This window comes from Carcharodon carcharias, chromosome 2 (assembly GCF_017639515.1).
Source record: "Carcharodon carcharias isolate sCarCar2 chromosome 2, sCarCar2.pri, whole genome shotgun sequence".
Taxonomy (NCBI): Eukaryota; Metazoa; Chordata; class Chondrichthyes; order Lamniformes; family Lamnidae; genus Carcharodon; species Carcharodon carcharias.
In genome coordinates, this window is record NC_054468.1 from 42,318,199 (window position 1) to 42,344,986 (window position 26,788).

A 26,788-nucleotide genomic window follows, 5' to 3' on the forward strand; every position below is an offset into this window, starting at 1 on the left:
ATATACACCACATCAACGGCCTTGCCCTCATCAACCATCTCTGTCACCTCTTCAAAAAACTCCAAGTTAGACACAAATTTCCTTTAACAAATCCATGCTGGCTCTTTTGAATCAATCCACATTTTTCTATGTGACTATAAATTCTATCCTGAATAATTACTTCTAGAAGTTTCCCCACCACCGAAGTTCAACTGACTGGTCTGTAATTGCAGGGCCAATCTTTACAACCTTTTTTGAACAAGGGTGTAATATTTGCAGTTCTCCAGCCCTTTGGCACCTCCCCCGAATCCAGGGAACATTGGGAAATTATTGCCAGTGCCTCTGCAATTTCCATTCTCATTTCCTTCAACACCCTTGGGCCAGAAATTATCTACGTCGGGTAGGCTGGGTGGGAGCGAGCGCGGGTGAGCACGGAGCCGATTGCCCCCTGCGATGGGCTGCGCGCTGCCATTTTACATGGGCGGGCCGATTAAGATGCGCCCAGCGTTATGCAGGGCCGGTAGCACTCAGTGCTACCTGTGGGGGGAGGGAGGAGAGTTGGGGGTTGCGCTCTTTTGCACACGCGCGAGAAATAGCACAGCAATCTCCCTGAGACATGGAGCTGCCTCAGGGAGATTAAGTTGATATTAAAATAATTAAATAAAGCACTTAAAAAGTTTCCTAAACATGCCCCCCCCCCCCCCCCATGTGACTGTGCCACATGAGATGGGACATATTTTTACATTTCGGGAAGTTTTTTTATTTATTTGGTAAAACTTTCAGGAACCCTCATCCCGCCCGTGGATGAGGTTTCCTGAAAAACGCGAAGGTTCCTTGGTCTCTTTGCCTGCCCACCAACCTTAAGGTTGGACAGCCAGTGTTGTTAATAAGCTTAATTGCTTTTTTAATGGCCTTAATATGCCGTTGACACCTCGGCGGGCGTGCGCTGGAGGCGGCTGTGCACCCGCCGAACAGAAGGTCTAAATGACACGCGATGATGCCGGGACGCATGCCTGAAGTCATCTCGCGTCATTTTGCACTTCAGCATTTCGGTCCCGGGCCCGCACACCGACAGCAATATTCTGGCCTTGCGTGCATCTCATCTGGTCCCGGTGCCTTATCAACTTTAAGCACCAACAGCTTATCCAACACCTCCTCCTTATCAATTTTAAACCCTTCTGGTGACTGAGTTTCCTCCTCTGTCTCCATGGCCTGGGCAGCATCTGCCTCTTAGGTGAAGACAGATGCAAAGTATTCATTTAATACCTCAGCCATGCCTCTTGCCTCTATGTGTAAATCCCCTTTTTGGTCCCTACTTCTCCTTTTACCACCCTTTTACTATTGATATGCTTATAGAACCCTTTGGGATTTCCTTTTACTTTAGCTGCTAGTCTTTTTTCATAATCCCTCTTTGCTTCTCCACATCCCTTCTGAACCTTCTGTATTCAGTTTGGTTCTCAATTGTATTTGCTATCTGACACCTGTTGTAAGCACACTTTTTCTTCTTTAACTTAATTTCTATCTCCTTTGTCATCCAGGGAGCTCTGGATTTATTTACCCTACCTTTCCCTTTTGAGGGAACATACCTTAACTGTGCCCAAACCATCTCTTCTTTGAAGGTAGCCCATAGTTCAGCTACTGTTTTTCCCGCCAACCTTTAGTTCCAGTCTATCTGGCCCAGCTCCGTTCTTGCCCCATTGAAGTCTACTCTCTGCCAGTTGATTATTCTTACTCTGGATTGACCAATGTCATTTTCCACCGTCATCCTAAACCTTATGATATAATGATCGCTGTCCTCTAAATGTTCCCTCACTGTCACATGATGATCTTGGCCCACCTCGTTCCCAAGAACCAGATCTAGCAGTGCCTCCTTTCTTGTTGGACCAGACATATACTGCTGTCAGAAATTCTCCTGAGCATAATCTAGGAACGCTTGTCCCTCACACTGCCCCTTACAGTACCACTATCCTAGGCCATATACAGGTAATTAAAGTCCCCCATTGTAACTACTCTATGATGTTTACACGTCTCTGTAATTTCCTTGGAGATTTATTCCTCTATATCCTTCCCACTAGCTGGTGGTCTATATATTACACCAAGCAATGTAATTGTACCTTTCTTATTCCTTAGCTCTAGCCAAATCGATTCTGTCCTTGAATCCTCTGATACATCCTCTTTCTCCAGTACTGCAATACTTTCCTTAGCCAAAAATGCCTCCCCTGCTCCCTTTTTTTCCTTTCTTATCTTTTTTAAACACCTTATAACAGGGATATTTAACACCTAGATCTGCCCTACCTTAAGCCAGATCTCTGATGTTATTATTACAACATCATAATCCCACAAGGCAATCTGTGCCTGTAACTCCCCAATTTTATTAAGTAAACTCCATGCATTCACAGATATGGGGCAGAATTTTACGGCCTTGTTTCAGCAGGGATGGGGCTGTAAAATGCAGTGAGCCATTATAAACCCCATTGACTTCAGTGGGAATGTAAAATCCTACTGCCGTAAAATTTCGCCCATGCAGTGTAATCCTGATTTGGACTTCATTACTTAATGAAGGGAGCTTAAACCGACTCCATCTGTTAACTTACTATTCTCTATTTTAATGCTTTCTGCCTCTCCCAGCATTCCATCCACCCTGGTATTACTTTCTAATATTCTCTCCTGGTTCCCACACCCCTGCTGAGTTAGTTTAATTTCCAAGCTTAATTTAGAGAGTGAATGGTACAGTGACTTACAACATTTTCTTACCTCAATTGGGATCAGAATTTAAATATAGACATTACAAATGGAATCAATCTTCACTTCATATCTTTGAGTAATAGCCCATTTTGATAGGTTTCAGGAAAACGATGCAGTGAGGAGGCCTGTGAAGATGTCACCATGATGTTCATGATGTTTTATGGAGAATGTTACATGTATTCTCCTCATCCCTATATACCTGCATTGTACCAGTTCATTTTTAATTAAGATTCTTTGGCCATGAAATGGGGCTCCCTAGTGCTAGCACAGCCTAACTGTTAAGAGTGCTTACATGGCCATGCAAGTGGATCATTGGCAGAAAGCAGAAGAGGAAGGCTGGTATGAAGCAAGATGGTATCCGTATGCAGCTTGCACTTCATTTCAGATAGCAGGATGAGGGTGAAGTGGTAGATGAGAAGGGGCAAGAGGCAGGAAAGTACTTTTTTAAAATTTGCTTATAACTGCCCTTGTTCAGAAGGCCATTAAGAGTTAACCACATTGCTGTGGGTCTGGAGTCACATGTAGGCCAGACCAGGTAAGGACAGCAGATTTTAGTGAACCAGATGGTTTTTTTTTTACAGCAATTTAATTCCATCATCTGCCATGGTGAGAATCAAACCCTGGTCCCCATAGCATTACCCTGGGTCTCTGGAATACTAGAAGGTAATTCTGTTTTTCTCTGGAATACTAGTCCAGTGACAATACCACTATGCCACCAACTCTCCCATGTCATCCTCAATGTTCTCGGTGTTATCAAATGCAACAGATTCTGTCACAACTGGCCAAATGCTGCAGAGCACTGTCTCCAGACAGCTCTGGAAATGCAGATTTGTTAGACCCTGGCCAGTTCTTTGCTATTCCCTGCTTTTATGGAACACCTTGACCCGCAAGAGAGAGAAAAGATTTGTTATTGGGCAGAAATTTGCACTGAGCGGGTGTAAAATGACACTCGATGACGTTGGATAAGCGTCCCAATGTCATTGCGCACTCTCGTGATCTTTCAGTCAGCAGGCATGTGCGAGAAGCGGCAGCGTGCCTGCCAACAATTAGGAGGTTTATTAAGGCCTTTAAGTAATTAATTAATTAGTATTTTTCGCTGCCCGCTCAACCACTCGGTTGACGGGTGGGCAAATGGGCCAGGCGGCCTTTGTCTTTTTAATGAAACCTTATCCAGCGGGATGAGGTTTCCAATGGTTATCAAAAAAATCAATAAAAATTTGAACATCCTTTTTTACATGTCCCTCTTCATGTGACTGAGTCACATGTGGGGACGTGTTTGTATAATATGTAAAAAGTTTATTTTTCATTTTAAAATCCTTCAGCTTCCTAAGGCAGCTCTGTGCCTTCAGGGAACTGTCAGTGTGCGCTCCCCCACGCATACACAGGCTTCAGCGCTTGTGCTCCTCCTGCCCCCACCCTGGTAGCACTAAGGCTCTTAGTGCACTTTCCATGCTGGCTGGCCATTAATCACGGGTGGTGGTCGGTCTCACTGCCGTTCCTGAGCCTGCCTACTAGGCCCGATGAGGGGAATATTCTGCCCAATGAGTGTGTTTTCATGATGTGCTTGCCATGGCTGAATAGCTGTAGGTATGTGGAAGCAGAGAGAAGTGGGTGTAAGGCTGGCAGCATTGATAAGTGTATTAGGGTGAGGTAGAACTCAGTGAAGCATTTGTCCTGATTCCTGATGAGTGAATTATGAGTGAATCATTGAGCGGTGTGAAAGGTTTGTGGCACCATCGGTAGGAGATGCCATTTTAAGATGTAGTCACTGAGCTTGACTATACATGAAAGGTGACTGAATTTTTTCTGACATTGGAGCCAGGTTCTCGGGGTCAGACTACAGGAACTGATTCATGACCACCTGATCCCATTCCCTTTTCCCGGTATTCCTTGAGGTGCTCCTTCTGTCTGTGAAAACATGGCACCTTTCCTCCTTTCCATCTCCGTTACTAAGGCCTGCAGCACCCCATGTGAAAATCTGGGATCCCTCTCTCTGACCTGTTGCTTCATTTTCCATGCTTTATCTTTCAGCCAAACCTTGCAGAGACAGTTGCAACAGCTTCTGTTGTATGTAGCTTCTCTTTAAAAGAGACACAGTACCTTGAAGAGGTCTAGACTAGTGTATTTTGTTAGACATGCATGCACCTGGGTGCCATACAATCAGTAAACAGTATGTTTTGTGATGGGCTGGATGTTTAAATCATTTAGATGAGCAAGCTGCACAAAGTTTTTAGTATAATTACACACAGAAAGGATCTTATTAAATATTTTCCCCTCTGTGTTCAACTTTCTGATGTTAAAACTTTGGAACAAAGTCTCCTATATCTTGTATTAGTTCATTTGAAGAAGCCAACCGCACATACTTCAGATGTGGCTCCCCACTGCCCAGCTGGAAGCCCCTCTGGACCATGAAACCCCTAGAATGTGGCATGCCACTCGCTGCTTCCATGCTGCCCCTGTTGCCGGGAATTGCCTCAGCCCCCTGAGCTGCTTCAGAGTTTGTGGTCAGGAATTATTTATCCCCATTGCATCTGACAGCTATTGGTCACAGTGTAATAAGGAAAATGATTTTCTCACTTGTACATCTCTTCGGTCTACCAAGTTTATAGTTTTATGTTCAAATATTTAAGGATTAACTAAATATTGTACAGCTCAAATCACATCAATCAACTCGCAAGCTTAAATGTTGGGTTCTGTAGTGCAACATCAAGAACTTGCCATGCAAAAAAAAAAAACCTCAATGGCAAGAGCAAGTCTAATGTACAGTAGATGCTGAAATGCTCTTCTACAGCAAAATCAGGGCCAATGACTAGCCAAGGCCACAAACCATTACCGAATTTTGAATATTACTTAGAAAATGCTTAAAAATTTCTCTAATTTTACTAAATATAAAGCTTTTAGAAGCCAAATAAATCTGTTTAAATTGTTAATGTTGTTTTTTTTCAATTGCATTAATAATTTGTGAATAAACAGATCATTTTGTCAAATTGTGTCCTGCAACATCTCAATCACGAGGCTCTGAATTTTGTCTCAGAACCTCTGACCATAGTCAGCTAAGGATAATAATGGTTATTCTCGTGGTTAGTAACGGAGATGGAAAGGAGGAAAGGTGCCATGTTTTCACAGACAGAAGGAGCACCTCAAGGAATACCGGGAAAAGGGAATGGGATCAGGTGGTCATGAATCAGTTCCTGTAGTCTGACCCCGAGAACCTGGCTCCAATGTCAGAAAAAATTCAGTCACCTTTCATGTATAGTCAAGCTCAGTGACTACATCTTAAAATGATTTTATAAATTTCGAGAATAAGTATCAAATTAATAATCAATACAAACTACAAGGAGAAATTTCCTTTATAGGTCTATTATTTAGCCTTCTGGCATAACCTCACACAAAGGTACTAAATATTTTTAACAACCTTTACATTATTCATGTCAGGAAGCAAAAGCACGATAACCGTTTTCTTGAACTTTACTAACACAAGTGTAAGATTGAAAATATAGGAATGCACAAATATATCACTAAGTTGTTCCAATTCAGTGACAGAAATAATAGAAAGTATTCACTGTATGCATGATACCAATGCAAACCTGTTGTGTAATTTCCTATCTATTGCACATTTAACAATAAATTTGAACATTTTGCCACAATCTGCTGAATCAAGTTACACCTCTAGATTTTACAAAATTTCATTTTGTAAAATCTGGAATCTGCTGAAGGTGTATGGAGGTTACTTGTATGGCTGCAATAGAGTGGAGAACAAATATATAGAAATATATGTACCTACACCACATGGACTGCAGCAGTTCAGGAAGGCAGCTCACCACCACCTTCTCAAGGGCAATTAGGGATGAGCAATATATGCCGGCCTAGCCAGTGTTGCCCACATCCCATGAATGAATTTTTTAAAAATTCTAATAGAGCATTTCTTAGGGAGGACATTTCTATTGGATTGTTGTGCTCCAGAGATTTTGGCATATAATCTAGGCTGATATTCTAGTGCAGTAATGAAGAGGTGCTTCACTATCTCTGGTAGCATCTTCTGGATGAGACCAAGACCCCATCTGTCCTCTTGGGTGGATATAAAAGATAACATGGCATGATTTGAAGAACAGCTGGGGAGTTTTTCTGGAGTCCTGGTCAATATTAATTCTATGTCCAACAGTGCTAAACAAATAATCTGTTCATTTATCTTACTTTTATTTGTGGCAGCTTGCTGTGATCAAATTGGCTGCTGCTTTTATTAGATTACACTTTAAAAGGGCTTAATTGCTTTTAAAATGCTTTATTCTGAGGTCCTGACGAGCACTCCACAAATGCAAGTCTTTCCTTTTTTCTTTGAAAAAAGTAGGGATGAATTTTAGCAGCTATGTAGAGAAGAAGCTTTAATATTCCCACTTATCTATGCATTTAGGCTTGGGTTTAGTGGATATGTTAGGTTGCAGTTAGTCAAACTGTTGCTCTCATTTACACTTAGTTGATCAGTCAGCTGAAATGAGCTACCAGCTTGAGCTTCACTACATGTTTTGGATATCTGTCTTGGATAAATGTCCATGACATTTTGCTTCAATTTTCCTCTCATTTCCTTCAACCCAGTAAAGCAGTTTGTCAGCAACTTGAAGATTATGAAACTAGCAAAATGACAACTAGAGGATTTTTGTTCCTTCAAGGGCAAAATTCAGCGCCGCCTCACAGTCTAGAACAGGCAAATTAATTTAAGAATTAACATTAAAATTGACCTATTAATGTAGGATGCATGTGGCAATCTCACTTCATTGCAATTAGCTGAAAAACCAGAATAGGAAGTAACAGAATTGGTGGATGGGAATTAATAAATCTAGATTTTCAGAAGGCAGTTGATAAAGTATCTCAAAAGAGACTTGTGTCTAAAATGAAAGCTCTTATGATAAAGGAGGATGTTGTAAATTGGATAATAAATTGACTTCATAATTGGAAACCAAAGTTAGATCAATGGTAGTAATTATAATTGGACAGCTGTGATCAGCAGAGTTGCAGAGTTCAATCTTGAAACTTAAGCTGTTCAGAATATAAATGACATTTTATATTTTAAAAATGTGGGTTGACAGATATCGATGCAAAATGTATGACACTAGCTGCAAAGAAAAATAATATGACCTGTTATCCAAGCAGATTCCTAGAATATAAATCTAAGGAAGTGATTCTGACATTTTATAAAGCATCAGAAAAGCCACATAAGAGTATTACATCAAGGTATGATTACCATACATAAAGATGATTTTGAGGCAGTGGAATGGATTCAAAGAAATGCAGCAAAATGATTCCAGGTTCATATTCTTTCAATGAAGAGAGCACAAGCATTTAAATTTATTCCATTACAAAAATGATTAAGGTGGATATGACTCAATTTTCTTAAATAATCAAAGAAATAGATAAGTTGATTAAGAGAGCTACTTTATGTAAAAGTACAACAGAATAATTAGAGAACATGATCATTAACCTAGTCATTGATTTATGCAATAGCGTGCCACCACTTGTGGTAAATTCTCTGCTGAGGTAAGCATATTCATTTTTGATTCAGTAGATAAGGGGGTTTTGGCTGAGAAGTAGGTAAATTATTTCTTTTTGGAAGAAAAGGATACCATCAGATTTTGAGAAAGGACCTGGATCATGGAGAGAATTGATTGGTTTGACTAATTTCCCAAGCTACTTGCCATGAGCTTGTTGCAATGACTAGTTAAGAAATGTTCTGTGCAGTTGTTGTCTTCGTCTGCCTTTAGTGTGATGTTGATGTTTGGTGTTCTTCCCAGAAGAAAAAAACAGTTCGGACCAGTACTCTTATTTCCCAGTTTTACTGGTGCTCCATTTTAAGGTATACAAGACCAGCTTAGACCAGTATACACTACTTTACATACAGTAGCTCTCTTAATCAACTTATCTATTTCTTTGATTATTTAAGAAAATTGAGTCATATCCACCTTAATCATTTTTGTAATGGAATAAATTTAAATGCTTGTGCTCTCTTCATTAAAAGAATATGAACTTGGAATCAAATAATCTTCTCTTGTTCCCATGTCCTTGTGTTCTAATGAATTTTGCTGTCAAATTAAAATATTGGTTATAATATTATATATTATAATATTTCTTTTTATATTCCCAGCAATTCACTTAGGTGATTAGAATAGGTTTGTTCAGGCAATAATTTCCCAAGCTATTTGCCATAAGCTTGTTGCAATGACTAAGAAATGTTCTATGCAGTTGTTGTCTTTGTCTGCCTTTAGTGTGATGTTGATGTTTGGTGTTCTTCCCAGAAGAAAAACACAGTTTGGACCAGTACTCTTATTTCCCAGTTTTACTGGTGCTCCATTTTAAGGTATACGAGACCAGCTTGGACCAGTATTCTTTATTCCCAGTTTTACTGTTTTTTTTTCTCTTCTTGGTTCTGAGGGGTGGTTTCGCTATTTGGGGGAAGGATGCACTAAGTGAGACTCCAAGTACAGGCCCCAGGCTATCCAATACATGGGATAAAACAAACATCACTTGCTTGGTTTGGGGTATGTCCCATAGATGCTTTATATATATGTTTCTTGAAGAAGGCTGAACTCTGCTGCAGTTTGGGATGTACCTTCTAATCCTGCGAGTAGTGAGAACTACATTAGTCTCTGACAGTGATCCATCAATAAACAGAATTTTAAATTTGTGGGTTAACCTCAGTATAGGGCTTCAAAAGATTATCATAATGCTTAAGTAAACTATTAAAATAGAATGATATTTTCAGCTCCATTAGAAGAATAATTTGCAAAATATAATTGGATCATGCAGAGTTTTGGGGAGATAGAGGTTGAAAACATAAAATGGCTGATTTTAATTTGGAAGTCAATGGCAGAACATGAACCTCTTTCCCATTGTTACTGGCATGCGAGCTAAATCATTTTGAGACTTGGGCCTTATTTGCATGCTGTCGGTAAGTTGTTACAGTCAAACTGGGCATTGTGAAGTCCAAAGCCATGCTTAAGAGACAGAGATAGGAGGGAGAGGATCCAGTTCTTGTGGTTCATATGGGTACCATTGATATAGATAGGGATAGGAAAGAGGTTCTGCTTAGGGATTATGAACTAGGAACTAAATTAGAAAGCAGAACCTCAAAGGTTCAACTACAGTGTAACTACTGTTGGGGCGGTGTGGGGGGTCGGTGGTGTTGGTGGTAGGGTGGTGGGGGGGGGGGCTGGTGGGGGAAGCTAGAAACTACTCCCAGAAGTGACTTCTTACCTTTACTATTTTTTGGTGAGTTGTATAACTAGGGTGGTAGAGAGGGCTTTAAACTAAATAGTGAGTGGAGGAGATCATGCGAGAGGAGATATAGTAAATCAAAGTAAAAGGAAACAACAAAGCACAACAGCAGAGTAGTGATTTGGGTAATGAATGTGGCAGGAAGAAACAGAATATGAACTTAAGAGTGCAGCATCAGATAAAGCCAGAGGTTACAAAAATGGTAAAAAGACAGAGGTAAAAGCACTGTATCTGAATTTGTAATAAAATGGGTGAATTGCTAGCACAGATAGAAATAAATATGTATGACCTGATAGCATTACAGGGACATGGTTGCAGGGTGACCAAGGCTGAGATCAGAAAATTGAAGGATATTTGGCATTTCAAAAAGATGGGAAACTAGGAAAAGGTGGTGGGGTAGCTTTGTTAATTAAGGATGTCATTAGTACAATAGTGAGAGATGACCTTGGCTCTCAAGATCAAATTGCAGAATCCATTTGGGTAGAGATAGATAAGAAATAGTAAAGGTAAGAAGTCACTTCTGGGAGTAGTTTCTAGCCTTCCCCCCCCCACCCCCCCCCCCCCCACCACCACCACCACCACCCCAAACAGTAGATCAAAGTATACAGGAAGAAATATCTAGGGTGTGTAAGAAAGGTACCGCAATAATCATGAATGACTTTAATCTAAATGTAGATTGGACAAATCAGTTTGGCAAAGGTAGCCTGGAACATAATTTCACAGAATATATTTGGGGCAGTTTCTTAGAGCAGTATGTTCTAGAGCCAACCAGAGAGCAGGCTTTTTTAGGCTTGGTAATGAGCAATGAGACTGGATTAATTAATAACCTTATGGTAAAGGAGCCTCTACATGACAGTGATCATAACATGATAGAATTTCACATTCAGTTTGAAGGAAGAAGTATGGATCTAAGACTAGGATTTTAAGCTTCAATAAAGGTAATTATAATGGTTTGAAGGCAGAACTAGATAAAGTGAATTGGGAAACTAGGTTAAAAGATATGACAGTCAAGAACAGCAAAAGGCCTTTAAGGAGATATTTAATAACTCTCAGCAAAGATTTATCCCAGTGAGAAAGAAAGGTTCTTTGAGAAGAATGTATCATCCATTTCTAAATAAGGAAGTTAAGGGTAGTATCAAATTGAAAGGAACACTGTACAAATCTGCAAAAATCAGAAGATTGGTCAGATTTTAAGAACCAGCAAAGAGTGACTTAAAAAAAGGAGAAAGTAGAGAATGAGAGAAAGCTAGCTGGTAATATAAAAAACAGATAGTAAGTTTTTCTACAAGTATTTAAATAGGAAAAGAGCAACTAAGCATGAGTGTTGGACCTCTAGAGAGAGTCTTGGGAAATTATAATGGAAAACAAGGAAATGGAAGAAGCATTAAATGGGTATTTTGTGTCTGTCTTCACTATAGAACACTTAGAAAACTTCCCAAAGATACTTGAATGTCAAGAGGTAAACAGGAGGGAGGAACTTAAAACAATCAACATCACCAAGGAAAAGGTGTTGGGAAAACCAATAAACCTAAAGGCTGACAAATCCCCAAGACCAAATGGCCTGCATCCTAGGGTCTTAAAGGAAGTGGCTGCAGAGTTTGTACGTATATTGGTTATAATCTTCCAAAACTCATTAGATTCTGGAAGGGTCCCAACAGGTTGGAAAATAGCTAATCCTTTATTCAAGAAAGGAGGGAGACAGAAATCTGGAAATTATAGGCCAGTTAGCCTAACTTCTTTCATAAGGAAATTGTTAGAATTCATTATTAAGGAGGTTATGACAGGATACTTAGAAATTCATAATGTGATCAGGCAGTATCAACATTGTGAAATGCTTTGGGAAAGAAAATCATGTTTAACTAATTTTTTAGGGTTTTTTGAGGAAGCAACAAGCAAAGTAAATAAAGGGGAACCTGTAGATTTGGTGTACTTGAAGTTCCAAAAGGCATTTAATAAGGTGTACCATGGTGTAGGGGGTAACATATTAGCATGCATAAAGGTTTGGAACTAACAGGAAGCAGAGAGTAGGGATAAATGGGTCTTTTTTGGGTTGCCAAATTGTAACTAGGGGAGTGCCACAGGGATCTGTGCTGGGGCCCCATATATTTACAATCGATATCAATGACTTGTATGAAAGGACCAAATGTAAGGTAATTAAATTTGCCAATGACACCAAGATAGGTAGGAAAGTAAATTGTCAAGAGGAGGAAGATTCTGCAAAAGGGACATAGATGGGTTAAGTGAGCGGACAAAAATTTGACAGATGGAGTATAATGTGGGAAAATGTGAACTTGTCCACTTTGACAGGAAGAATAGAAAAGCAGCATATTATTTAAATTGAGAGAAACTGCAGAACCCAGCGGTACAGAGGGATCTGGGTGTCCTGGTACATGAATCAGAAAAAGTTAGTACACAGGTACAGCAAGTGATTAGAAAGACAAATGGAATGTTGGTGTTTATTGGAAGGGGAATGGAATATAAAAAATAGGGAAGTTTTGCTGCAGCTGTACAGGGCCTTGGTGAGACCACATCTGGAGTACTGTGTACAGTTTTGGTTTCCTTATTTGAAATAAGATAAAATTGCATTAGGATATTTTGTTATGAAGAAATGTTGAACAGATTGGGCCTATACCCAGCGGAGTTTAGAAGAATGAAAGGCGATCTTATTGAGGTGTCTCTTGTAATCTGAGGTGAGGAGATTTTTTTTCTCTGATGGTCATTAGTATGTGAATTCTCTTCCCCGGATAGCAGTGGAGGCTGGGTCATTGAATTTATTCCAAGAAGAGTTTGACAGATTTTTTTATCGACAAGAGAGTTGAAGGTTATGGGGTACAGACAGGAAAATGGAGCTGAGACCACAACCAGATCAGCCGTGATCTGGCAGGACTGGCTCAAAGGGCTGAAAGGCCTACTCCTGCTCCTAATTCCTATATCCCTGGATCACAAAATAATTTAGAATTATACAGAAATTACAAGAAACAAACAGGTTATATGTTCCAAAAAAAGCCTATGTAAGTATTTCTCCTCCACGGGATTATCGCATATTTGTGCTATGTTCCCATATCTCGGTTTCTTCCCTTTCCTTTAGCCACCAATCTGATCAAGAAACTGAGCACTTCCCAGATCTTCTGGTGAGCAGCGGAGTGGGTATGCCCGTCACTGACCTATTTAAACTGCCCACTTTACACTGGAGTCTTTTACACTCCCCGGTCCTGGCTCCAGTTTGAATCCAGCGACAGAGTCTGGAGACCAAGTGGCAAGTGTAATTCCAGCGAAGCCAGCCCTCTTTTACATCATGACCTGAAGACACCTCCCTGAAGGTGTGTCTTCAGTTAATTGACTTACACTGTTTAAATGGACCTGTCAATCTCCAAAACTGCACAGCCTCCCCCCTGACTGTCATGGGGGGTTGGTGGGAGGGGTGGTAATATGTGTGCACAATATTCAGCCCTCCATCCTTATCCCCAACAGTGCTCGCCCCCTCTTATCCCCCGACAATGTTCATCCCCTCAACCCCTGTCAGTGCTTACCCTTCCTCACCCCAGCACCTGCTAGGAAAAGCTCTAAGTAAATCTGCAAAAACCAAGGTAAGTATAGGGTAAACAGTCCAAGTCTGGGTAGATATGGCCTCTCATTCCACTGTTATAAGGAATCTGGACTGGGTAAAACCGGCATCCCGAAATTTAAACTTCCCACATAAGTGCCGCACATCAGGAACTGCGCAGGGTCCCGAGGCATATCAGTGACTGCGCCGCTCCCCGTATTGAAAAATTGAGGTCATTGTCTTTATGGGCCGTAAGATTTTGTACGTGTCCAAGTTGCTCTCCTGTTTTTGACTTGCTTGAGTGCAACTCGCAATTAATTTAAATTATGGATACATTTGTGCCGTTGTCTGACTGAGAACTGGATTAAAGCTACTTCTATGAAAGAAGTACAACGGATTGCAAATTTGCAATGTCAGCCACACTTATAGATGTAAGTGATCTTTATTGTTCAGATGACAGCGGAGACGCAGTTTGTGTTGTGTTTTGCCAGCTGCTGTCAGATCTCTGGTTAAAATTAAGAAGCACAAGCCCTAATTCACTGAATGGCAAGCATGAGTCTTCGACTTCTAGTAGGTCTTTCTTACAAGACGTGGCGCTAGCAAAACCGAAGAAGCGCAATGCATTGTAATTGCAAGCCTACTGTTTGAATATCATGCCCTGAAGCTCTTGAGAAAATATAAAAGCATCTCTAGAATATCCTGACTTCTTTCACTTCGAACATTTACAATCAACAATTAACAAAGCAAGCTCACATCATTTCTGTTTTAAAGAAAAAACTTTGGTTTCAATTTCCAGTGCCAATGTTGACAGTTCGTTGGGCAACTAAATAAGAACATAAGAAACAGAAGCAGGAGCCCGTCATTCAGCCCAATGAGCCTGCTCCGCCATTCAGTAAGATCATGGCTGATCTGATTGTGGCCTCACCGCCACTTTCCTGCCTGCTACCACCAACCCCCAATCAACCGCCCACCCACCCCCCCGACTTATCTGTAGATTAAAAATCTGTCCAACTTGGATAGAGTTAATGACCCAGTCACCACTGTTGTCTGGGGTAGAGAATTTCAAAGATTAATGACCCTTTGAGAAAAGAAATTCCCTCATCTCTCTAACTGGGAGACCCCCTATTCTGAAACTGTGCCCTTTAGTTCTCATTTTCCCTATGAGAAAGCATTCTCTCAGCATCTACCCTGCCAAGTCCCCTTAAAATCTTATGTGTTTCAATAAAACCACCACTCGTGCTTCTAAACTCAAGCGAGTATAGGCTCAGCCTGCTCAACCTTTCTTTGTAAGACAACCCCTTCATCTGGAATCAACCAAGTGAACCTTCTCTGAACTGCCTCCAGTACAAGTATATCCCTCCTTAAGTAAGGACGCCATAACTGTACACAGTATTCCAGATTTGGTCAACTCCACTGCACAAAATATGAATCCCTCTTTTTTTTAAATGTGGCTAATGTTTCTGGCTACTTTTTCAGATGATGGCATTTATTACATTCATGCTTAAAAAATACCTGTTTTTTGTGGAAAACATAATGCAACATTATATAAATACTTGATACTTGTTTGTAATTTGTTATTTGAAAAATCCCCAAAATGTAAGGAAGAGATTTAAATTATTCAGCAACTACAGTGCCACAGGTTGATGCTGTAAAATCTCTTTCATTTTCCTGTTGTCTATTTGCATTTGTGATAGTGAATCAGTGCTTAAATTTTTTTGTTACTAGTAGAATCATTTTAAAACCAAGTCAGAGAACCCTATAGAACAAAAAAAACTATAAATCTTGAAAACCTGCTCTAGGAACAACGTAATTTCAGAGTTCATTCTGACATGAAGGAGTCACGAAGCTCATGAGGAAAAGAAAAATGCTCAGTTTAAAAAAACTACAACAATGTATTGGTATCTTATCCATTAATGGCACACAATTTTATTGAACAGATTTTGGTAGCATACAAAGATCTGATGGAAAAATTAATAAATCTCCTCGGGGGAGATGATGCCAAAAAGAAGACGGAAGAGATATTACAATTAGAGATGCAATTGGCAAATGTAAGTAAAACAACAAACTGGCTGTGACTTACTGTAAGGCTTTGACATAAATCAATTTTAAATTGATTATTCCTCTTTTACTCCTAATTACAGTCATAATTGTTATTCATAAGAGAAGGCAAATGGAATACCATAAAAGTAGGCTATAAATAATGTGCATTGTCAATTCTAGGATGCACTAGATATTACCGAATAGTGTTGGGCGTTAGGTTATGGAACTCTCACACTGATCAATATTTACTTCAGTGTCCTTGACATTACCACAGTGTGATTGAGCGCCAGTTTTGGATCAACATGAACACAGGATGTCATAACAGATAGTTTTTGAAAGATCAGTAAAATACGGTTAAACTATGATGGGACCAGTGAAAAAGAAAATGTACAGTAGGTAAAATGGCCAGAGGTCCACAAATGTAGCCATGGAATGATAAGCCAATATATAGCAGCAAAGCCAGCATTAAGAATACAATACAGCATTTTTATAATCTTATTTTCCAATTTGGCATGACCCACCTGAAAGGGTGGTGGAATCAGATTCCATAGTAGCTTTCAAAAGAGAATTGGATAAGTATTTGAAATGTAAAAAATTGCAGGGCTATGGGGAAAAAGCAGGGGAGTGGGACTAATTGAAACGCTCTTTGAAAGAGTGAGCACAGACATCATGGGCTGCATGGCCTCCTCGGTATAATTCTAATTTCAAGGTCTATTTCATAAATTCTAAATCATCTAAGGTCTCCCTGTTTTCAGGGTGATTTAGCGAAAGACCATTATCAATGAATACTTGCTTGAAGACAACTAACATAAATCAACAGAGTTTGATTACAATAAATAATGGGAAGAATTTGGACAAAAGCATACATCACATGAGAGTGTGCAGTGCACCAAGACACTGTGGCAGTGTCATTGTAAGTTTCCCCAAAGATGTGATTGGAAAGTGCATCCATGTAATATATTTGGTTACATTTCATTGTGAATTTCAAGCATTAAAACTTCCACGAATCGGAGAAATCACAAGAGAAAGGCGAGTTTTGGGACCACAGCCCACATATCTTGTTATCTTGTACTTTTGCTTTGACATTGTTTCCTACACAAGACCCAATGGAAGTGGCCACATATTGACATTGAACTTGGATTGCAAAAAGTCCAATCTGATTGAGAAAGTAGCCAAAGAGTCCACCACTGTGTTTCTGCCTTTGTCAGTATCCAGCAGAGATCAATAGTACAACCAACCAATAATGATTTGTGTTTGTGTTTTCTTTATTGTTGATATGTGAGTAACAGGTCAATTTAAGGAAACTATTTGTTGCAACAGTGCATTTTATGGAAATATCTCATATAATATATTTTCCTTAAAAAAAATAACTAAAGATAACAATTTCTGAATCGGATACTCTAAGAAGAGACATCAATACCATGTACAACAAAATCACTTTGAGAGAGTTGCAGCGCATTGCACCAACTGTGAGTAGCTTTATTGAAAAAATTATTGTAGAGTTAATCTTCTCACCGACAATTGTGCATGTAAGTACCATCCTTTTTCATTCCACAGGTTCAGTGGAAGCGTTTACTGGACAGAATATTTCATGATAACCTTTCAGAGGATGAAGAAATTGTAGTGCTTGCTACTGATTACATGCAGAGAGTTTCAGAACTCATATCAAAGACTTCTCCAAGGTAAAACGTATCAAGACTATTAAATATTTTTAACTTGCTGTAAAGTTATTTTATTGAATCAATTTCTTAATATTCCCTCATCTATGTTTAGTTGATAATTATGGTACTATAATTCATGTAAATTGTGTATTTAATAGGTTTAAGAAATAGAGAAAATACTTCGTAGGAAGTGGAATACAAAATTAGCCTATTACTGGGAACCTGATAAATATTGAGCTATATAGGTGGGCCATCCTTCTAAATGGAATATGTAGATTATACCATAAGATTCCATTGGATATTTCCTGTAGATAGTGATAAATGCTGAATAATTATGCAAACATTCTGAAATTAGGGCTTATTGTTTGATATTACAATATGAAATAAATAGGCTACAAGCCTTCTCTACATTTTGTATATAATATCCTTAGACTCAACTAGCAGGGAGTGCACAAAGTGCCTTTATGCTACAAGTGTGCAGACTACTGTGGATGAAAAGTCTTCCTCTTTCCACTGCACTTCAAAGCAAACCAGGGTTAACAATTAATGGCAGCACAGATTCCTATGTTGGAATAACACTACAGATTTTAGCAATGTTAACTTGGGGAGCTGAACCTTTATGTTAGCTCTCTGAGTCTTCAGTTTCAAAACATTTATATATTTATAGAAACATATTTAAAGAACCAGCTGCTTTAATCCAAGTACAAAATCAGGACAACAGCACATGGAGGATATTCTCAAATTAGATGCAGTGTTAAGAATGACCATAAGACCATAAGACGTAGGAGTAGACATAGGCCATTCGGCCCATCGTGTCTGCTCTGCCATTCAATGAGATCATGGTTGATGTAATAATCCTCAACTCCACTTTCCTGCCTTTTCCCCATAACCCTTGATTCCCTTACTGATTAAAAATCTGTCTATCTCCGCCCTGAATACACTTAATGACCCAGCCTCTACAGCCCTGGAGAATGACTGGAGAAAAATCCTGGGTAATAATTTTAGAAATCTCCTTGTCTCCCCTAAGCATGGTGCGAGCTATATACTTTACATCTCCTGTGATCACTATCGATTTGATTACATATAATAAAACTATGATTTTGTATGCTGTTTTGTTTCATTTTCTATGATTGCATCACTGCATAATGTTGGGCTGTTCCATTAGATCAGCTAAGACAATCTAGAAGCCATAAAAATTTTAATATCTGTTAGGATATAAAGTTTAATACCTGTTTGATATAAAGTAAGCATTCTACCAGCATTTATATACCCATTTCAAATAAGCGACTTTTTCTTTGCTCAGATAAGTCATTAAAGAAAGAATTCAATTAAATTCTAGACAATAAACAGGGTGCAGACATTTTCCTGAAGTTCCAACTCTAAAAGGTACATCTCATTTCTGTGCTTCAGTCTCATTCCTTCAAACTCGGCATCTTTAGAATCACAGAAGGAAAAGATTCAATCAATCATTCCTGTTCACTTGTTTTTCTTTGTAATTATCATAAATTTATGTTCCCTAGAATGCTACAGAGAGAGTTAGAAGAGAGCTATGTCGCTGGTCTCCTCAGCCTGGACAAAGCTGGCCTACAATGAGCTACTAGAGGAAAAAGACAAAAATTGATTTTATTGAGTGAAGAGTCAGGTTAAAGCAGCTTTATTTTTTATTCATTCACGGGATGTGGGCTTCTCTGGCTGGGCCAGCATTTATTGCCCATCCCTAATTACCCTTGAGACGTTGATGGTGAGCTGCCTTCTTGAATCACTGCAGTCCATATGGTGTAGATACATCCACAGTGCTGTTAGGAAGGCAGTTGCAGGATTTTGACCTGGCAACAGTGAAGGAACGGTGAGATATTTCCAAGTCAGGATGGTGAGTAACTTGGAGGGGAACTTCCAGGTCGTGGTGTTCCCATCTATCTACTGCCTTTGTCCTTCTAGGTGGTAATGGTCATTAGTTTGAAAGATGCCGCCTAAGGAGCCTTGGTGAATTTGTGCAGTGGATCTTGTAGATGGTACATGCTGCTGCTACTGTGCGTCAATGGTGGAGGGAGTGAATGTTTATGGATGTGGTGCCAATCAAGTAGGCTGCTTTGTCCTGGACAGTGTCAAGCTTCTTGAGTGTTGTGGGAGCTGTACTCATCCAGGCAAGTGGGAAATATTCCATCACACTCCTGACTTGTGCCTTGTAGATGGTGGACAGGCTTTGGGGAGTCAGGAGGTGAGTTACTCATCGCAGGATTCCTAGTCTCTGACCTGCTCTTGTATCCACAGTATTTGTATGGCTAGTCCAGTTCAGTTTTTGGTCAATGGTAACCCCCAGGATGTTGATTGTAGGGGATTCAGTGATGATAATGCCATTGAACATCAAAAGGCAATTGGTTAGATTCTCTCTTGTTGGAGAAGGTCATTGCCTGGCCCTTGTGTGGCACAAATGTTATTTGCCACTTGTCAGCCCAAGCCTGGATATTGTCCAAGTCTTGTTGCATTTGGGCATGGACTGCTTCAGTATCTGAGGAGTCGTGAATGGTGCTGAACATTGTGCAATTATCAGCAAACATCCCTACTTCTGACCTTATGATGGATGGAAGGTCATTGATGAAGTAGCTGAAGGTGGTTAGGCTGTGGACACTACCCTGAGGAACTCTTGCAATGATGTCCTGGAGCTGAGATGACTGACTTCCAACAACCACAACCATCTTCCTTTGTGGTAAGTACAACTCCAACCAATGAAAAGTTTTCCCTCTGATACCCACTGACTCCAGTTTTACTAGGGCTCCTTGATGCCATACTCGATCAAATAGGGCCTTGATCAAGGGCAGTTACTCTCATCTCACCTCACCTCGGGAGTTCAGCTCTTTTGTCCATGCTTAAACCAAGGCTGTAATGAGGTCAGGAGTTGAGTGGCCCCGGCGGATCCCAAACTGGGCATCAGTGAACAGCTTATTGCTAAAGAGGTGCTGTTTGATAGCACTGTTGATGACCCCTTCCAATACTTCACTGATGATGGCGTGTACACTGATGGGGTGGTAATTGGCCAGGTTGGATTTGTCCAGCTTTTTGTGCACAGGACATACCTGGGCAATTTTCCACATAGCTGTGATGGCCCACAGCACCTCATGGATGCCCAGTCTTGAGTTGCTAGACTTGTTCAAAATCTATCCCATTTAGCATGGTGGTAGTGCCACACAACAGGATGGAGGGTACCCTCAATGTGAAGGTGGGATCATCTCCACAGTGACTGTACAGTGGGCACTCCTACCAATACTCTCATGGACAGGTACAACTGCGGCAGGCAGGTTGTGGAGGATGAGATTCTCCTTCTTGCTGGTTCCCTCACCACCTGCCACAGACCCAGTCTAGCAGCTATGTCCTTTAGGACTGTGCCAGCTCGGTCAGTAGTGGTGCTACCGAGCCACTCTTGGTGATGGACATTGAAGTCCCCCACCCAGAGTACATTCTGTGCCCTTGGCATCCTCAGTGCTTCCTCCAAGTCATGTTCAACATGGAGGAGTACTGATTTATCAGCTGAGGGAGGGCGGTATGTGGTAATCAGCAGGAGGTTTCCTTCCCCATGTTTGACTTGATGCCATGGGACCTCATGGTGTCCAGAGTCAATGTTGAGGACTCCCAGGGCAACTTTCTCCTGACTGTGTACCACTGTGCTGCCCACTCTGCTGGATCTGTCCTGCCGGTGGGACAGGACATACCCAGGGATGGTGATGGTGGTGTATGGGACATTAGCTGTAAGATATGATTCCAAGAGTATGGCTATATCAGGCTGTTGCTTGACTAATCTGTGAGATTACCCTCCCAATTTTGGCACTAGCCCTCAGATGTTAGTAAGGAGGACTTTGCAGGGTTGACAGGGCTGAGTTTGCTGTTGTCATTTCCAATGCCTGGTCGATGCCAGGAGGTCTGTCCCGTTTCATTCCTTTTTTGAGCTAAGAGAGCTGTCAATTGCAACAGCAACCTTTTAAGTAAATGGAGGCCAGTGAGTTGGAAGACCCATTATTTTTACTTGTGGTGTGTGATCAAAGTGAATCCAGCAGGTTTACCTCTGGGTTGTTGCTGGCCATATAAGTCCATTGGGAGCTGGTGGTACTGGCATGGCCTTTAGCTCAACTTAAAAGCAGCTAAAGAAGGAAGCACTGGACAATATCAAATTAAAAATAAATTTAGTTAAAGCAACTTGATATTAGCACTACTTCAGTCACTGTACTGAAACTTAGGGGAGAATTTTCTCCCAGTCAGGGGGCTTGGATGGGAGCAGGTGTGGGCAGGCGCGCAGCCGATTGCGATTGGCTGCACACTGCCATTTTGCGTGGGCAGGCCAATTAAGCTGAGCGCTCCCTGTGTTGTCGGGGGGAGTAGGTTGAGTCGGGGCCTGCGCTCTAAGCACAGAAATCTCCCTGAGGCAAAGAGCTGCCTCAGGGAGATTAGTTTGATGTTTAAAAATTTTAATAAAGAGAAAAAAAAATTTTAAGACATGTCCCCTTGTGTGACAATGTCACATGAGCTGGGACATGTCAATGAACTTTAATAAAAACTTTCATTCAATTTATAAACACTTCATGAAACCTCATCCCGCCTGTGGATGAGGTTTCATGATTAACGTGAAGGTATGGAGCCTCTCTGTTAATTATTCTAATTGGTGTTTAAATGGCCTTAATTGGCCTTTGACAGTTCGGTGGGCGCGCAGCCGACTCCGATGCGCTCCTGCCGAACTGAGGATCAGATTGATGTGCGGTGATGTCGGGACGCACGACCGATGTCACCGCGCGTCATTTTACACGTCAGCAAGCGGGGCCTGCCCTGGTCACGCCGAACAGAAGATTCTATCCTTAATGTAAATTGATATCAAGCCTGCGTTAATTAGCAGGAAAATACTTGATGTTCAGATAGTGATGGGAAGACTCAGAGAAATAAATAATTATGTTACAAACCCCAAAGGATTGATTCATTTACGTAAATGCTGCATGACATACTTTTCTCAGATCAGGATAGTCTGCTTTCTGATAAGAGTAGCAATTGAGACCTTTTTTTTTCTGCACAATTTATTTCTCATATGGCATTTCCCTTTCCCGCTTTCCTAAAGCGGTTGACTTCTCATTATGAGTAGCCCAGGGCTAGTCATTATTTACATATGAACATTGACCATGATTGTTGGCAGACTTTGGATTTGAAGTATTATTGGTGGAAGTGTCTGCATAGCTGGAGTGGCCAAGCAATCCAAAATTACAGTGACAAAAATGTAGAGGTTGAAATGTAGGCCCGATTTTAACTGGGGGACCAGTTTGCGATGAGTGAGTTTAGGGCCTGATTTTCACTAAGTCAAGTTGACTCGGGAGCCCTTTAGAAATTGTAGGCGGGTCCCAATTCCGGAATTCCCAACCCCATTCCAGAGCTATGCGATTTTTGGGAGAGCCTTTAAAAGGTGCGGGCTGCTCCCTGTCAAAAGCCCACATCCAGCACTCACGACCTGACCAGCTCCATTGTGAAAATAGGTATCTCTTACTCCTTTGCAATTTTCATGGAGTCAGGCAAGGTTTTGAAAGAGTCATGGTTCATGGCCCCTTAGAGGAGTCGTGAGCCCCTGTGTGCATGGGGGACCTTTTAAAAGGTAAGCTGAAAAGGTTCCCCTTCATGCCCCCTAAGCCAAGCTCTGCTCTTCCACACCCACCCCCCCCACCCGCCCCCTCATGCCCCGTACCAAATTCTGGCACTTCCATGCCCACTGACCCATTGTACACTTTCTAAAATCAATGAAAACCATAGTGCAAAATGGGGTATGTAAAAATAAGCTTTGAAAAAAATGTAATCTTTTGATCACTTTTCCCTATGCTTGAAAAAATGTCTGGACAAGCCAATAAAAGTGTCAATCATCCAGGCCCTTTGAAGTTTCAAAAACCAAAAACACCTAGGGCTGGAATTTCCCCTTGTTGGTCGGGCGTGGCGGGTGGGCCCAGGAGCAGTCGCAAAAACAGCTGCTGCCTGCAATCGGGCCCCATCCACGATTTCATGCTGGCAGACCAATTAAGGCCCACCCAGTGTGAAACGCAGCTCGTCACTGGCCAGGAAAGGACGAGCGGGGCCAAGGGTCTGTTAGCCGCCGGGTCCAATGGTGACCCAGCAGCCAGTATAAAGAAGGCCCAAGCAGGCCCAGAAAGACAGCCAGGGAAGGACGTCTGGCTGCCATTTGGATGATGCACTCGAGTGCGGCAGCAAACACCAGGCCGGACAGCAGGTCAGGTGAGCGCTCAGCACCCTGCTTTTCCAATGAGTGCCTCACCGTCCTGCTGGAGGAGGTGGCTGCAAGGAGGGACACCCTTGTCCCCATAGATGGGAGGAGGAGGCCACCACATCTCACCAAAAGGGCATGGAAGGAGTTGGCAGCCCAGGTGAGCAGCCATGAAATGGCGCGGCACACATGGGTGCAGTGGCCTAAGTGCTTCAATGACCTGCTGTGCTCAGGAAGGATGAATACTGTGTTGGCGTGGGTCAGTGTGCAGATGTGTTAATGTTTGGCCTCAGGGTTCTAGAGCCTGAGTGCCAACTGTCAATCACACCAGAGCTGGCCAAGCTGGCTGCTTGGACTGACTGCCTTGTGGCTCAAGGGCCACGACTTGGAACTGCCCTGCCCAGATACTCCTTAGCTGGGGTTCACCAGGCTGCAATGGGGCTGCAGGTACAGATTGGACTAATGAATGCTCCTCTGTTGTTTCAGGAGAAGACGGCCCACAACAAAATAGAAAGGTTGCGGACCGGCAGAGGCCCCACTAGCCTCCTAATCCTCTTGAGATACGAGCATGATGTTCTGGGGCTTGAGAGCCAGCATGCCCCATGTGCAACTAGACGTGGAGAGGCGAGGTGCCAAACGAAGGTAAGAGTGCAGTGCACAGACTCTCGGATTGTGCAACCATTCTGGTGCAGTCTCCTCATTGATGTGAGCCTCGAACATGGCATCCCCAATGATCGTTGGAAGACAATGGCACCATGATACAGATCTCCATTGTCTCACCAGGGTGCCTGGCATGCGCAGTGGCAGTGTGATGACTTTAACTGAATGACATGTCCTTGCTCTCCCTCTTAGGTTCACCAGCAGGTGTCCAATCTGCAGACCTCAAAGGGCCACCCCTGTCGCCAGAGGATCACCGGGCATCACTGTCACCAGCACCTCGGTGGGCATTAGTTCTGTGGCTATACCTCAGTGCAAATTGGTGAGGGCACTTCACACTCACTTGAGGTGCAGGCAGAGACAGAGAGTGCCCAGGGTGCTGGCAGTCGGAGGAGAACTGCGGACCTGGATGATGCTCAGTCCAAAGCTGATGATGAGCTTCTGGAGTCATCAGCAGATGCTGGATGTCCAGCAAGATGTGTAGAAGCATCTGGCGGAGATCCATGAGAGTATGTGTGCCATGATCTTCATGATGGAGGAGGCCACGCAGAGCGGCGCACTGCGTTGACCGTCATGGGCAAGCACACTGCCTCCTCCATTGAGAGAGTGGCGATTCTCATGGAGAGGCATCTCCAGAGATAGAATGAGGGGTTCTTGGGATTCCACTCGGACCTGCAAGCCCTCACACAGGCACTGACCTCAGGTGGTCAGTGTCAGTGTGAGAGATGGATGAGGCACCCCAATATCCCAGCTAACTACCTTATGTTGGTGCACAAGCTGCCTGAGGTCTCTGTGGGCTCTTCTCAGGGCACTCCAGATGACAGCAGCAGCTCCTCTGCCCCTCTGCCAGTGACCATGGCATCTGATGAGGCTGGGGCAACTGGGGAGGTGCCAGCTGTGGCACTGGCCACTCTCTCCCAGGCAGGGTCAGCATGGGCTCCACTGGCCAGAGGACGACCACCAAGGTCATCAAGACAGCAGAATCATCAGGCTGTCTCCGATGCTGGTGCCAGCGAGGGTGGAGCACCTGGATGTAACATTCACAAACGTAAGTTAAAGACACCATGAGCACAAGCGGGACAGGTCACAGGTGATTTTATGTTCATTTATGTTTAGTTAATGAGTACTGGCCTGGGACTTAAGACCAGAGAGGTTGATGTAAATAGTCTGTATTTGTCAAAGTGATATAAATCTGGTTTTGTCGTCATGGCCTGAGTATGCTTCACCTTTTTATTTTATTGGTGCATGGTATGCAGTATGTAATGCTGGCCGCAAGTGCCTCTGAACTTTATTGCACAGGTATTGAGTGTTCTCTGTGTTCAAATGAAAGGGTCCTTTCAGACATCCGGGATATAGGCAGCAGCTCTGGCATGTGCTTGAAGCTGATCTTTGGTAGCCTAGCTGAAGGATCAAGGTATCCCTGGTGTCCCTGCCTCCCAGGAGGTTACCGAGGTCTGCCTGCACACCCTCAGCATTCTCCTCACCATGCTCATCTTCTGACTCACTTCTGGTCTTATCATCTGTGGCCTGTGCAGCTACGTCAAGATCTCTTCCTCCAGTGGGTCCCCCCTTGCCAATGCCAGATTGTGGAGAGCGCAGCATGCTACCACTATCAGTGATACCCACTCTGGAGTGTATTGTAATGCTCCCCATGAATGGTCCAGGCATCGGAAGCGCATCTTGAGAAGACTTATGGTCCTCTCCACCACCACCCTTGTGGAGCCATGACTCATATTGTAACGCTTCTCTGCCTCTCGGATATATTGAGGTAGCTGCATTGCCGCTTGTAAACCCTGGCCAAGGGAAAGTGATGTCTTCTGCGGCCCCTTCCGCCTTGCTGGCCTTGCACCCCTTGTGCCTGTGCCTCTCCTTCCACAGGTCCCTCCCCTGGGACCTGCATAGGGATACATGGCCTCCTCTCCCTTCTGCCCCGCCCTTCCTCCTCAGAGGAGGTACCACCAGCAGAGGTTACAATCGCCATTACCAGGGTATGGGAAGGCTGTCTAATACCCGGAAGGGTCCATAGAGTCTGAATCCTCTGGGGTCCTGGCAGACAGAAATGAGTCCTGAAATGAGGCCTAGAAATGCTAAAAATGAAGCCCTGAACAGAGATGAAGCAGCCAAGTACCAATAGGTAATCGGCTGCAAACCTTTTCAAAACTGCTCACTACTCACACTGGCAATGCTGCTGATCCTTTTAATCCCGCCCTTGGATGAGGTTTGAGCAAGTGTTGGCTAGCCACCTCCCTATTTTTTCCATGAGACGAGCAGAAAACTGCATGGGCAATGAAAAATTTCAGACAATTACATTGTTAAACACCTTAAGTGGCCTGTCAATAAGTGGCAGGCACCACTCCAACACCCACTCGGCCAACATCATAATGCACTATTTTACTCCCTTTCGGATCAGGCACGTGCCCGCCCACGGGACAAAAAAATTCAGCCCTTGAACGCACTTGACTTATGTAAACAAACATTGTAAAATTGACCATAGAGATCCTGAGCTGTCAATCAATGTTTTTTCTGGGGAACAGGTGTTCTGTTATTCTGGTAGATAGGTTGGCGGGTCCAGACATTGGAATTTTCTCAACTCCTCCTCAAAGATGAAAATTCAAGCCCCAGGTGTCAGCTCAAAAGACGCCTATTCTGAAAGAAAGA

General features: G+C 42.4%; 1 protein-coding gene across 2 annotated transcripts in view; it reads left to right on the forward strand.

The window, feature by feature from the left end:
• LOC121272638 (endothelin-converting enzyme-like 1) overlaps positions 1-26,788 on the forward strand; it is a 101,627-nt gene that overhangs the window by 19,546 nt on the left and 55,293 nt on the right. For both annotated transcript variants that reach the window (XM_041179330.1, XM_041179339.1), the window contains exons 3-5: positions 15,472-15,582; positions 16,951-17,043; positions 17,132-17,256. In XM_041179330.1, coding sequence (XP_041035264.1) covers positions 15,472-15,582; positions 16,951-17,043; positions 17,132-17,256 — 329 coding nt within the window. The remainder of the gene's footprint in view (positions 1-15,471; positions 15,583-16,950; positions 17,044-17,131; positions 17,257-26,788) is intronic.